Consider the following 14,891-nt stretch of genomic DNA (forward strand, 5'->3'; position numbering starts at 1 on the left):
GGACAAATCTATGTGGAGGGGATGCCCAGTTTGGAAAAATTTCTCATGATAGGTAAATTGAAGATTATCCAAGTCATCCAACTGAGGTAGTACTTAACATGTTTCACAAATAAAAAGCCTCTTTTCCTTGTCTTCCAGAATGAAGTTATTGATGGAGACTTGCTTTTGATATGCATTTTGCCAGATGAAGATGGAAAATTTGGATTTAACCTGAAGGTAAAAAGGCACTAGTAAAGCAATATTGATAATTAAATATAACTTGGGAGTGAGCATTGCAGGGGAACCATTGGGAAATGTTGCTTGTATCTTTTTAAATATGCTTTCCCTAGTATGTGATAAAGTATTATGCTGCTGTGCTGTCATAGCACTGATTGGTTTAATGGAGTATTGATAGTTCTTCCTTCCTATCTTCTCCCTGAATAAACCAAATTTTATTGCCCTCAGCTAGTTATTAGTGTTGTCATGTGGATGCTAATTATGAAAAAGCTTTGTGCACTAGATATAAAAGGGAATGCAAGGGTCTTCAAATTACAAGTGGATATTGGGGTTGAGCAAATCCCGACAAATCTTGCTATTCTCACCTTTTGGGTAAAATTCTATGCATGTTTTGTTTAGAACAGAAACTCTGAAATTTGCCTCAAGTTTTGCTTTGAGTGTAAGTCATTATTGACCCTGATTAAGATATTGATTCTCTTTTAGTCAAAGATTTTGCATTGTTTTAACAGTACATTTGCCCCTACACAGTGATTTGGAATAATGTTATGTTCGTATCATTTGTCATCTGCCCAAGTTATTCTAGTAAATTTCCTGGAGTAAAACTATCTTTGCACAGATTGTAAAGAAATTAGATCAAATGTAAACATTTGGTCATGAGACCTAGTTCATTACTAAGCATTTTCTAGTAAACCTATTAGAGGATTTTCATTATGTGTTTTTAACAGGTAACCATGCTGAAACCCCCAACCCACCCAGAATGCTGTTTTAAAGATTAAATCTTACAGCTATGTGCAATTTATCGCTATATCGTTCAATGCATCACGATAACTGGTTCATTAAATGTGACCTGACAATATATCATTCAAAACACCAGAGGGCAGTATAATTGTGAGCAATTTGAGCAGTCCTGTCCCTGTGCGTGGTTTGTCTCAGCCAAAGGCAGAACAGTTTCAGCCTCGGCACCTTGCAATAAGTCTCAGCTGAGGACAGAACAGATTCAGCCCCAGCACCTTGCAATAACTGTGTCCAGCCTTGCGATAACAGCGGTGTTCCCTCTCCCTGCTCTGGCTGCTTCACAGTGGTTTGTCTCAGCTGAAGACAGAACAGTTTTGATCTCAGCATCTTGTGATAGCTGCGGAGTTCCCTTTCTCTGTAGGCTGATGCAACATCCAAGAATGCCTGCTGCTTCTTCCGTATGCCCCATCTCCTCCACCACCCACCTGCACAACATCCAAGACTGCCTGCTCCTTCTCTCCCAAGCCCCATCTCCAACCCCCCCCCCCCCGCAGATCTCCATGGCTGCTCCTTTGGCCATCCACATGCCAGACCTTCATGCCCACCCTATAAAGTTCTGTGTTTCAGATATCGTAATATATTGCTATATTGGACAAGCTTTGTTTTAAGTTAAGCTTATCTGACACATAAACTTCTGGAATGCCCCATCACAGTTTGAAAACTGTTCTAGATAAATCATGTATTGCACAGTTACAATGCCGGCTTATTACATGTCCAATCAATAGAAAACCCCATTGCGTTTAATAGAAGTTTTCCCCAGAGCATAGGATTTCAGCCTAAGTATATTAATACTTTAACTATTCAGATGTATTTTAAATGTTTTAAAGATTGTATTGTTTTGTCACTGTTGCTTGCCATCCTGGGGTGCTCTGAGAGGAGTAGCTGGATATAAATATAATAAATAAAAATATAATAAATAAAAATACTTTGGCACCATGTTTTAGGGGGGCATTGATCAGAAGATACCTCTAGTTGTGTCCAGAATCATTCCAGGTTCCCCTGTAAGTATAAACTTTTGAACTTCCTTCATTTTTGTATTGTATTTTATCTATAAGCCTCCTTGAGTCCCTATCAGGGAAAAAGGCAGAGTATAGAAATCTACTACTACTTTGACTATAACTGCTGCTGCTGCTCATTTTTAGTAGAATAAGAGAGTGGGAAGAAAACTTGGACATTAGCTCAATAGAAATGCATAAAATCAGGATGTGGGCCCCTGGATTATTTGAACAGTATCATTCTCAATCTGAACTGAATAGTGTCAGGCATTGCTGATGGAAAATTTTTCCAAATATATTAAACAAATAAATTTTCCATGGTTTCCTAATGCAGATAATACTTCATCAAGATAAAGAATAGCATTGCTAAATAGAGATTCAGTCAAATCCTTCACACTGAAGTTAATATCCAATTTGTTTCTTAGACTGAAAGGTTTGAAAATGGTGACTTCATTTTCTTTTGTCTTATGGCAGTCTGATAAATGCATTCCAAAATTGCTTGAAGGTGATCAGATAGTATTAATCAATGGCCGGGACATATCTGAGCACACACATGACCAAGTAGTGATGTTTATAAAAGCCAGCAGAGAGTCACATACACGTGAGCTTGTACTTCTGATCAGGCGGAAAGGTAAGTATTTATGTGATGTATTGCTATTGAAGAGTGGGATTGTGGTGGGATCCTGCTGCTTGGAGCATAACTGATCAGGATTATTGTCTGTACGCTAGAAGCTATTTTATTTTGAGTCTTTCTTTAAATTTCTACAAGGAGTCACTTGAAACATTGGAATCTCACAGTTAACTAAAGCTGGTCTTCTGGGGGGGGGGGTATAGCCTCCCTTCAGCTCTCCACTCCTAGGGCAATTAGTAGTTTGAGCTTGACACTCCTTCTGGCATGGAAGGGAAGGAAGTGTTTTGATCCCTCCCTTCCATCTTTGAATTTCAGAACTCTACTGGTCTGGATCCAGGCACCAGAGACTTGAGATTCCAAGATACCCCCCATCATGCCATTATATCAAGATTTTTCTGTAATCATGGTTTGTTGTGATATCCAAATTGGCCTTGCCTGTAGACCCAATCTTTGCAAACTCATCTCAGCATGGTTTCAAATCAAGGTTTTGAGATAAGCCACTGGAGTTAAAATTATTTTCCCCCTCATGAGAGCAATATTTCGGCAATTTGCCAAAGAAAAAAATAGTTGCTGAGACACAGAAAGAGATTGAATTGCATTCCCCTCCCTGCTAATATTCACCTGCCTTAGGATATTTGCTTTGGAACTGTTAAAGAGCAACAATTAGCAAAGCAGCTTTTACAAATCTGTCCTTTTTCATATACATTTTTTTTTAAAAATACCTAGACATTACTGTTTGAAGAATGTTAAAGATCTGGATTTGCCTGTGTCTTTTTAGTTCTTAGACCATTTGTTGAGAACAAGTTGGAAGATGAAGCTGATGGATCTGGTTTTCTGGAAACAATTATTCCCAACTGTTCTGAGTATGGTGAGACTTTAGAAGAATCAATGGAGCAACTAAAGAAAGGACTGGAAAGTGGAACTGTCCTAATTCAGTTTGAAGTAAGCAACCATCACAGTGTCAGACCCTTGGTTTGAATGTGTCCCTTCCTAAACAGATGCAAATAAAGCCACTATTCCCTTGGCTACTCTCCTCCTTCTAACTTTCTCTTCTCTGTGATCGTTGACTTGTTGACAGCATTGGCCCAGAAATGGAGCACTTGGTGTTCCAGAAGCTAAGGGTTCATTCAGGTGCTGGCCAAAGCAGCATTGTAAGTCATGACTTTAAAAACATAAAAGAGCCCGGCTGGATCAGGCCAAAGGCCCACTTAGTCCAGCATTCTATTCTCACAATGACCATGTTTTAACTATACTGAAGTGCAAGTTTCTAAAAATATAAAAGCAGGAAAATGTAATGTTTTGTTAATAATTGCTGCTTGGATAGGCCTACACAACCCTTGTGTTTCACCACAAAATTAAAACCTAAATGCAGTCTTTTAATTGGCAGTTTTAGAAGTGCAATGTTGATATCATAATGCCCTAATTAGATTTTATTTAACAGTGTATTTAAATGACACGCAGCTGTCAAAACAGTAAGTTTATCTTCTTACAATTTTTGTTAATCTGTAATCCTGTTAAGAACTAGCATCAAAATTTGAGGGGTATTTAGTCAGCTTTCCTCTGACTTGATAGGCAAGCCAAGAATTAAGAATGCCTTCCTGCCCTGTAACTCTCTTCTGTAAATGCCTAATCCTGCATTGTCATTGACTTGTTAGCACTTTGCAACAAGGCCTCAAAATAAAATAAGCCCCCAACTCACTTGTCATGTGATCTGGCCAGAGATATGGAGCAAATACAAGACCACCGCAGATTCCAGTGCCAGTCAAGCTGCCACCCACAGGGATTGGGAACTGCCAGTTGTTCATTTGTGGGGAATTATTTTATATTTGTTATAATTCAAGCAAGTCTGGGCAGTGTGTATGGAGGTCCTGCACTGCCTAGATTCAACTTGATCCTTCTTTAATTATTCAGTGAAGAGCTTTTATTTTCTTTCAGCAACTTTATAGAAAAAAGCCAGGATTAGCTATTACTTGTGCAAAGCTACCTCAAAACATGGACAAAAATCGGTACAAAGATGTTCTGCCATGTGAGTATTAAATTATATTTTGCCTTTTATTTCCTTTAATATTTAACTTGTAATATTTAACAGTAATTCCATGCCTATCAGCCTAAAAGTGAGTCAGGACTGCCCCGAAATAAGGTGATTTCTACATATTCAGGGTAAGTAAAAGTACATTTGTTGTACATAAATGGGGCAACTAATCCTGAACTTACCTCATGCCATATCTAAAGATCCATGACAGCTCCACTAGTAGATCAAATATCTCCCTACACAGGGAGCTTGCACAGAGCATACACAAGGGTCGTGGAACAGTGGTTCAAGACCCATTCACAGAGAGAAATGCCCTTTTACCATACAGAAACTGCAACAAAAGCAGTCACATGCATACACTAACACCAGTACCCTCCAGTTGCCCATAGGATATGGGATTTGAAAGCAGAAATTGGAGGCTGAGCCCCACCAGACAGAAGGCTGGAAACCCCCACTGATCTCTGGACATCTAGAAAACTCAAACCAATTTGCAGCCTATACAGAGCAGTTCCCAAACTGCTCAACCACAGCAGCAGACAGGTGTCTTGACATATTGTGGGGCATTGGCCTTTCCCTCATAGCAATCAATGTTAGGAGCACAGGGGCTGAAGGTGAAACCCTGGTCTCATAAAACAACTTAAGTCTTGCATGCTAGAGGACCGTGGTTCAAACCCAGAGTACAAACCTGGTCTTGAAAGGGGTGAGCCCACCCCTAGTATTCTAATAGGCACACCTAAGATAATCATCCCTCTTTGACCCACCACTCCTTTTGACAACCCATGTGACCAATCCATCCCTTAATTAATTTAGTTGACAGGCTAGCCCTGCCCAGTAGCATCCTAGCAGGATTCATTGTCCCCACCTGCCAACCACTCCCTACCAACAAAGAAACAACAAGGTGCAAGAGGAGACCACTAGTGCAAATGGATGACCAATCCCTCTGCTCGTAAAAGAACAGCCGGCAGCATGTTGGCCTGATCTTTTAGTTGGCCTCTTTTCATTTGCACGCAATGAGTTTTTTGAGAGCATAGGGGAAGGCAGGAGAATCAGGAGTAAGGGAAAGCCACTGAGGCACAGTGCATAACACTACAAAGCTCCAGCAAACAGTTAATCATCAGGTCATGCACAGTACCATAATAGTCCCTGAATCTGTGCTAAAGGTATGTGGAGAAAGAGAGATTGATGTCACCTGAGTGCTTGTTGACCATATCCCATCTGCTTCAAACTGCTCCTGTGCTCCACTCAAAGTTTAACAAGAGAGTACTGTAGTTTGAGTAATCTGAAGTCCTAAGCTAACCGCTATAACTTACCAGAATACTCTGTTTATGTTCTCAGGCTGTTGGTTGCATGAAACGTATCTTACTATATGTGGGCTGTATAAGCAAGCCAAGAACCAATTAATTAAGCCCTTATTGGTAAATTTACCAGGGAACTCTGATATCTTTTATCTCAAGTATCTCTTTGATGATAAGGAATTTTAGTCATGGCAAAATTTCTCTCACAGGTACTTAGAATTAGAAATCAACATGTCTTGGATAGAATTAGAAATCAACATGTCTTGGATAAAACACAGTGACTGTCTAGTAATGTCTTTTCCATATGTTTGCTGTACTTTGCTTTTGAAATTGCTCTTGAAATTGTTTTTGCGGGTCTTTGGACCATAATAATGTTTGTGTGGTAAGCCTATCTTGAACCAGGGCTTTTTAGAACCATATAGCACAGCAGGGGGTGGAAATCAGAAGGGTTTCAAAAGGAGGAAAGTGTTGTTTCCTCCCTGTTCCCCTTTGACCTGGACCAGATGTTGTTAGGCTACAACTCTCATCATTTGCCAGGAGGGACAGCAGTCAAGGATCAGGGAGTGGTTGTCTCAACAACATCTAGGAACTAGATGTTGAGAAAGCCTCCCCTAGACAGTGCTGTGTTTTGTAGTATTGCTTCAGAAAACAACCTGATTTGGCTCAGACAAATTTAGAGGCTGCCTAATTTTGGGGGAACGAAACTTCATGTCTTCCCATTCACTTCTTTCTCCCCATTTTTGACAGAATTAGATGGAATTTGGAGGCATAATAGGCCCTCGGGCAGACCCTCCTTTATTTTGCTAAATTCCAGTAGGATAGGTTCAGGAGGGGTTGTGCTGGGCACTTTAAACTTTGATTATTATTTTTAACAGCATATAAGTTTTTTAAATTTTTGACTGAATTGAATGAAATTTGTATGTTTGAGGGGATGAACACTGCCAAACGTTTGTAGTTTTGGTGGAGTTAATCTCCCATATTCTGTTGCCATCCATGTTATGAACATTGTGAAAATCATAGAAGTGCTCCTAAGAAACCTGTCAGAAGTCTAAATGCAGGAGCTAAGGCGTTAAGATGAAGGGGTGGGGGACTCACCTTCAGACTTGGCTCTGCTGAGTTAGCACTAAAAGTCACAGAAATGAAGTGTAAACTGACTTGACAGGACTGTTTCAAGTAAGCAGCAGCAGCAGCAGAACTAGCACAGAACAGAGCAGAAGGTGATCTATTACTTTAGCATCACTGCTTCGGAACACTGTGATTTGAGATTCCTGATAAAATCATTCCCTCTGATTAGAATCTATAAAACACTCAGCAAAAAAAGGAGCCCCCCCCCCCATTTTGACATTTGCTTATATGGCATTCACTTGAGGATAATTTTTCGCTTTTGGCAGACCCACTGCCTGCACTGTTTTCTCACTTCAAATATTCCTGTTTTTATCTGGGAACCTTTGGAGTGACCCCACTTTGGTTTGAAAGCCCAAGATCTTTCTGAAGCAACCACTTCTGCTCAAGATTCAGGATTCACTTGAATCTGGCACATTCTACAGTGGTGCCCTGCAAGACGAATGCCTCGCAAGACGGAAAACTCGGTAGACGAAAGAGTTTTCCGTTTTGGAGGTGCTTCGCAAAACGAATTTCCTATGGGCTTGCTTCGCAAGACGACAATGTCTTGCGAGTTCCTGCTGGTTTTTTTCCCTCCCCCCTTTTTCTAAGCCGCTAAGCCGCTTGTCAGCTGATCCGATCAGCAGATAAGCCGCTAATAGCGCTAATCCGTCAATGGGCTTGCTTCGCAAGACGAAAAAACTGCTAGACGAAGAGAATCACAGAACGGATTCTTTTCGTCTTGCGTGGCACCACTTTATTCTTTCGTGTCCTATTTGGTCATAGTTCATTTACTTAAGTTTTCAAAATACTCTGTTTGCAGACCATATTGTGCAGCTAATTGATTCCCCATCTCTGTGAAAAGTGATACTAATTTATATATCCTAATTACTTTTTTTCCCTCTTGCTAGATGATATCACTCGAGTAATATTACAAGGAAATGATGATTACATAAATGCAAATTATGTTAACGTAAGTATGATGGGATGATTAGCTGCTTGTGCGTAAAATCGTGCTCCCTCAGAGTTTGTGCGGCTCCACAAACCTCTGTGTGTGACAGAGCTCCTCAAACATGTCTGCTCTAGTCACTCGTAGAGTCTGACAGTGGCTGTCTGCGGAAGCGCTTCCAGCAAAGAAGCTCCTTAACGGAAACGCGTCTCCTGGACTCACGACGTGGCAGCTTCCGGCGAAGCATGGGTCTCCCTATGGTTGCTTCTGACACCTCCCCGCTGTTCTCGCTGGACGTGTCTCTCACCCCTCCCTCTTCCCTGCTAGTTCCTGCCTTGGCTGCTGCGTCTCTCTCAGCATTCATGAGATCCTCCTCCAGAGTACACTCTCTCCCCCTGCTGGTCCCTGCTTTCGCTGCTGACTCTCTCCCAGCCTCTGGGAGCCCTACCACCTCCCTTTCCTCTGATGTCAGTTCCCTGACATCCACCTCCCCTCCAGGGCCCCCTTCCCCCCCGCCCATACTCTCTCCTCTGGGCGGTGAGGAGATAAAACCCCGAAAAGAATCCTCTTCATCTTCAGACGTCTCGAACATTTCCCTCCATCGGTCTTCGTTCCGGCTCGCTGAATCCTCCTCCTCCTCGGAATCAGAGAACCCCTCCAACTCTTCTTCTTCGTCGGTGGTGGCAAAGTATTCCCTCCGGAACCTCGCCACTGGCTGAGGTTTACGAGGGAATCTCTGATGAAAAGTTTCTATTAAAACCTCGTCATCTACATCCTCTGCCATGACCCAGGTGTTTTCTGACTCCGGCTCCCCTTCCCACATTACCAAATACTCTACTTGATCTCCCTTCCACCTGGAATCGAGAATCTCCGCTACATGGTAGCTGTGTTCCTTTTCCTCCATTGCTGGTCCCCTATTGACCCTCCCTTCTCTGTCCCCTTTATACGGTGACAGCAACGACCTGTGGAAAACTGGGTGCAGCTTCATGTGGTTCGGTAACCGGAGTCTGAAAGCCACTGGGTTGACCTGCTGCGTGACTTCAAATGGGCCCAGCCTTTTGGGTCTTAACTTCTTACAACCCCCTTTGAATGGTAACCCTTGGGTAGACAGCCACACCTGGTCCCCCACCCTAATGCTTTCACCTTCCCTTCTGTTTTTGTCTGCCTGCCTCTTATATTCCTCCTTAGCCCTGTTTAAGTTAAGTTGGAGCTGGCGATGGATCGCTTCCATTTCTTCAAAGAACTGTTCTGCAGCTGGAACGCTCCAGTTCTCCCCTTCCCCCCCTGGGAAGGCTCGGGGATGGCACCCGTGATTAGCCAAAAAGGGGCTCATCCCCGTGGACACGTTCTCTGCATTGTTGTAGGCAAATTCTGCCAACGCCAGCTTCTCCACCCAATCATTCTCTCTGTCATTCACATAACACCTCAAATATTGCTGGAGGACACCATTAGCTCTTTCCGCCTGCCCGTTGGTTTCTGGATGACGGGCAGTTGAGAAATTAACCTCTACATGCAGTAAGCTCATGAGCTTCCTCCAGAACCTGGAAGTAAATTGTTTCCCTCGGTCTGAAACCACCCTCAAGGGGGCGCCATGCAACCTAAACACATTTTCTACAAACAATTTAGCGGTTTCTTCTGCTGTGACCGCATGTGAGCAGGCTATAAAGTGGGCCATCTTGGTTAACAGGTCTACCACAACCATGATGGCTGTTTTCCCTCTAGACCTTGGCAGATCAGTCATGAAATCTATTGCCACTGTTTCCCATGGTCTTTCAGGTGTGGGTAGTGGTTCTAATAAACCTGCCGGTGCCCGCCTCTCCCCCTTGGCTCGTTGGCATTGGTCACACCCTCTCACATACTCCCGCACATCTTCCCTGACCTTGGGCCACCAGAATTCCCTGGTAACCAGCCACATGGTTTTGTGTTGCCCAAAATGCCCTGCTGTGGGGCTATCGTGCAGTTGCTTGAGTACCTTTTCCCTCAATTCCCCTTCAGGTATATATAACGCTCCCTTGTAGTACAACGCCCCGTTTCTCTCCTCAAAACCCCCGGGTTTGTCTCCCTCCCTCCTGAGACCCCGGAGTTTGTCCTGGGCGTATTCATCATGCACCGTTCCCTCTACCAGTTCCCTTTGCCCCACCAATGCCGCCCCACACACCCAGCGGTCCTCTGGAATGACATGGGTCTCTTCGGGTGCTCCCTCCCCCTCCAAATATTCAGGTTTGCGTGAGAGAGCGTCCGCCCTAACGTTCTCTGGGCCTGGCACGTAACAAATCTCAAAGTTAAATTTGGAGAACTCCTGGGCCCATCTCAACTGCCGTTGGTTGAGCACTCGCGCAGTTCTCCAATACTCTAGATTCTTATGGTCCGTGCACACTTGCACCTTATGTTGTGCGCCAATTAGCAGGTGCCTCCATCTCCGGAAAGCCTCATGAATAGCAAGAAGTTCCCGGTCGTACACCGTGTAGTTCCTCTCGGATTTGTTCAGCTTGCGCGAAAAGAATGCACACGGTCGCCACTCTGACTCCTCCTTCCCCGGCTGCAGAAGAAGAAGCACCGCCCCTATGGCTCTGTCAGATGCGTCTGTTTCGACCCTCAGCTTTTTTTGTAAATCCACATGCAGAAGTTGTTCTTCAGAGGCGAAGGCCCTTTTCAGTTCCTCAAACGCTCGCTCCGCCTCCGCCGTCCAAACAAACTTCTTTTTACTGCTGAGACAGTCCGTAATGGGCGCCGTCAGGTGGGCGAAGTTTCGGATGAACTTACGATAAAAGTTTCCAAACCCTAGGAACCTCTGCACATCCTTCTTGGTTTTGGGTGTTTTCCATTCCAGCACTGCTTGAACCTTGCCGGGATCCATGGCCAATCCCTTGTCTGACAAGCGGTACCCCAGGAATTCCACCTCCTTGGTATGAAACTGACACTTCTCCAGTTTCACCCACAGCCTGTTGGCTTGCAGCCTGCTCAACACTTCTCTGACGTCTCTCACATGTTGCTCCTCATTCTCCGAATACACCAACACATCATCTAGGAAGGCCACGCAATTCTTGTAGAGCAAAGGCCCCAGTACGTGGTTCATAAACGATTGAAAGCACGCGGAGCCTGCTTGTAATCCAAAAGGCATCACGAGATATTCAAATGCCCCCAAAGGGGTGAACATGGTGGTTTTCCATTCATCCCCTTTCCTTATACGTATTAGGTTGTACGCCCCCCTTAGGTCCAGCTTTGTAAAAATCTTTCCCTTCCGCACCCTGGTCAAAATATCATCAATCCTGGGCATAGGGAAAGCCACCGGTTCTGTCACTGCATTTAACCGCCTGAAATCACATACAAGTCTCGGCTTGTCCGTGTGCTTTTTATCCACAAAAAACACTGGGCTACCCCCCGCTGCTTTGGACTCTCTGATGAAGCCTCTCTTCAGGTTCTTGTCAATGAACTCTCGCAACTCCTGCATTTCCCTGTCTGACATGGCATACAACTTGCCTACAGGAAGCTGTGCTCCAGGGAGTAAATTGATCTGGCAATCAAAGGGCCTATGCGGGGGTAGTTGGTCAGCTTCCTTCTCGCTGAACACGTCGCTGAGATCTGCATACTGTGGTGGTACCTTCACCTTCTCCATTACTTCAGTCCCTGCTAGGGTGGCTTGGGCCCCTGCTGAACCCTTTTCCCCCTTGCAGTGTTCTAAGCAATGTGCTGAACCGAAGGAAACCACTCTTTGATGCCAGCCCACCAGCGGATCATGTAGGGCTAGCCAGCTCATTCCCAAAATAATGGGAGCGCCTCCCAAGGTGGCCACATTAAACCCTATCAGTTCTGTGTGCCTTGCCACCCTCATTATCATTGGGACGGTCTGCAAGCTGACTCCTCCTCCCAACAGCTCCCTGCCATCGATCGTGGTCACCTGCAGGGGGTTGCTTAAAGGGATCGTCTGTATCTGGTGTTCAGCAGCAAACTCCTTGCTCATAAAATTGCAGGAGCTGCCTGAGTCCAACAGCGCCTTTATTTTTAGGGGGTGTCCATTTTGCAGCTCTAGCGACACTTCAATCACTAGAGCAGGTTGAGGAGCTTCTGGCACGGGCACTTTCACTGCTCTTTGGCCTGGCTGCAGTGCCCCGACTGTGGCAACCAGGCGTTGGCTTTTACCTGCTCCGTTTCTCCCTGCTCTCCTCCCTCAACAGCTCCCACCATCCCTTGCCATTCCTTCCTCTGGGGGCAGACTCTGGCAAAGTGGCCTGGCTGTTGGCAGAGATAGCATTTCCCGGCGCCCTTTCCCTCCTTCTTAGCCCCCTCACTGGGCTTTGAAACTGCGCGCGCTGTTCCGGTTTCCATCGGCTCTGCCGGTGGGAAAGCTGGCTCAGGAATGTCTGGAATGCGGAACTCCTTCCAACGTTCCCCTCTCCCTTCCCGCCTCTCCAAGGCTCTTGCCTCCTGGCGCGCTCCTATGGTCAGCGCAGATTTGGTCAGCTGATCCATAGACACCGCCCTGGGGCTCCGGGACAGTTCGTCTTTCACAGCCGAAGAAAGACCTTCTTCAAATAGCATCTGAATGGGGGCCGCCGATAAATCCCACCCCAATCTGTGAACCAGCATGGTAAATTCAGTCCAGTACTCACGGACAGATCGGCTTCCCTGCTTGCAAGCCATTAGCTGTCTGCGCACCACCCCTTCCTCAATATCGCTGGAAAACATGATATCCATTGCACGAAAGAACTTCATAGTGTCCTTTAGGATGTCATTGTGCGTTGCCATCAGGGGTCGAACCCAGTCCCGCGCCCCCTTCTCAAGATGCCCAATTACGAAAGCAACTCGCGATTCCTCATCAGGGAACTCATCAAACTGCACATTAAGGGCATATTGCATCTCTGTCCTAAAGGCATGGTAATCCTTGGGGTCCCCCCCAAACTTCTGCACCAATCCTGGTACCTTTCTGGGGAACTGAGTGGTTCTCCCCTTCTTGTCTGCATCCTGAGCCCTTCTCTCCTCAAGCCTCACCGTCTGCAGCGCAAGTTGGACTTCCAACGCTCGGTACCTTTCTTCCAAGCTTGGACCAGCTCCAACCCCTGCTCCTCCGGTTCCGGCTGGGTCGCTCATGATGCTTTCTCCTGCACAGGCAGCGTACAGAGACTGTCAGACTGCTATGATGGGATGATTAGCTGCTTGTGCGTAAAATCGTGCTCCCTCAGAGTTTGTGCGGCTCCACAAACCTCTGTGTGTGACAGAGCTCCTCAAACATGTCTGCTCTAGTCACTCGTAGAGTCTGACAGTGGCTGTCTGCGGAAGCGCTTCCAGCAAAGAAGCTCCTTAACGGAAACGCGTCTCCTGGACTCACGACGTGGCAGCTTCCGGCGAAGCATGGGTCTCCCTATGGTTGCTTCTGACACCTCCCCGCTGTTCTCACTGGACGTGTCTCTCACCCCTCCCTCTTCCCTGCTAGTTCCTGCCTTGGCTGCTGCGTCTCTCTCAGCATTCATGAGATCCTCCTCCAGAGTACACTCTCTCCCCCTGCTGGTCCCTGCTTTCGCTGCTGACTCCCTCCCAGCCTCTGGGAGCCCTACCACCTCCCTTTCCTCTGATGTCAGTTCCCTGACAGTAAGTAACACAGATAGGTCTTGAAATAATTACAACGAGTTGTTTCCATACTAGTGGACCTATTAAAATTAATGGACAGGACTAACTTAGGTCCATTAATTTCAATGGGTCTACAGAACTAAAAGTATCAAAATTATCAGGATTATCAATTTCTTGTACAATTTCTTGTTCAATTTTGATTTAGTGACCTAATCGTGTGGGTTGATGTTGTATTTGAGGATGACTAGAAATATTAATAGTTGTTGTTGTTATTTATTATCCACTTGCCTTTGCTATTACTTCAGATTCTTACTAGTAAGAATCAACCTTATTTACAGCTTTCTTTCTTCTCGTAGCTGGAAATTCCTCCTGCAGGCATTGTGAACAAATACATAGCCACTCAAGGGCCTCTTCCACACACCTGTGTTCATTTCTGGCAAGCAGTTTGGGATCACAGATTATCACTGATTATCATGCTAACAACCCTTACAGAACGAGGGCGGGTAGGTACAGTTTTCCTGATTATCAAGCCATTCCTGGGGGTGGAGGTTTGTATGTGAATTGAGACGTGGTTTGGTGGTCTGCTTGGCACATTGGAACTAGGCCCTCTTTCCTTTTTCTTCAGTGTAACTTAGCAGGTGGACAATAAGTTGTGGCTTGTGAAATTTTTTAGCATATCAAGGTTCAGGAACCAAGGAGCTATTTTGTTTCCAGCAACTGAAAGGCTAAAGATGAAAGCTTTATATACTCTGGCCTGCTAGAACATAAGCTAACTCCAGCTGCTGTGGCGGCGGCTGGAGACATTTTGGGGATTGCTTCTGCTAACTCTTTGGCCTGGACCCCTGGGTCTTTTGTCATGTCAATTAGTACATGGTATGTTCTATATTGATTATTAGCATTGCTTGAGTAACCCTCTAAGATGTGTTTCCATAGAAGATATAAATGTGACAGGATGAGTTTTTCTTTTGCGTTAGACCAAATGTCATCCTTATTGGCCTGATCCTCCAGATGTTCTTGATTATGGCAACTTTCGTGTCAAGTGTCGATCTGAAGATTGTACCATTGCTTACGTGTTTAGAGAAATGGTTATTACAAATATTGAAGTAAGTGATTTTTACTTTTTCAGTTTGCTACAAGAAAAAATACATATTAAAACTTCACACATGGTTATGTACATGTTGTGCTTTTCGTCTGATCTAAATGCTGCTGCGCTTGGTCCATTGGTCAGCCTTACTGGAATATGTATCTACAAAGCTAACCTTCTGGTTGTGTTTTTTTTAATTATTATTATTATGAAGCAACTCAGGTATAA

General features: G+C 44.8%; 1 protein-coding gene across 8 annotated transcripts in view; it reads left to right on the top strand.

Moving 5' to 3' along the window:
• The window catches only part of PTPN3 (protein tyrosine phosphatase non-receptor type 3), a 101,115-nt gene that overhangs the window by 79,648 nt on the left and 6,576 nt on the right, over window positions 1-14,891 (top strand). For all 8 annotated transcript variants that reach the window (XM_082194760.1, XM_082194759.1, XM_082194758.1 and 5 more), the window contains 8 exons: window positions 139-216; window positions 1,956-2,012; window positions 2,481-2,637; window positions 3,416-3,579; window positions 4,573-4,663; window positions 7,977-8,038; window positions 13,936-14,082; window positions 14,554-14,682. In XM_082194760.1, the coding sequence (XP_082050886.1) occupies window positions 139-216; window positions 1,956-2,012; window positions 2,481-2,637; window positions 3,416-3,579; window positions 4,573-4,663; window positions 7,977-8,038; window positions 13,936-14,082; window positions 14,554-14,682 (885 nt within the window). The remainder of the gene's footprint in view (window positions 1-138; window positions 217-1,955; window positions 2,013-2,480; window positions 2,638-3,415; window positions 3,580-4,572; window positions 4,664-7,976; window positions 8,039-13,935; window positions 14,083-14,553; window positions 14,683-14,891) is intronic.

The sequence above is a fragment of the Podarcis vaucheri genome, assembly GCF_965113315.1.
Source record: "Podarcis vaucheri genome assembly, chromosome: 13".
Taxonomy (NCBI): domain Eukaryota; kingdom Metazoa; phylum Chordata; class Lepidosauria; order Squamata; family Lacertidae; genus Podarcis; species Podarcis vaucheri.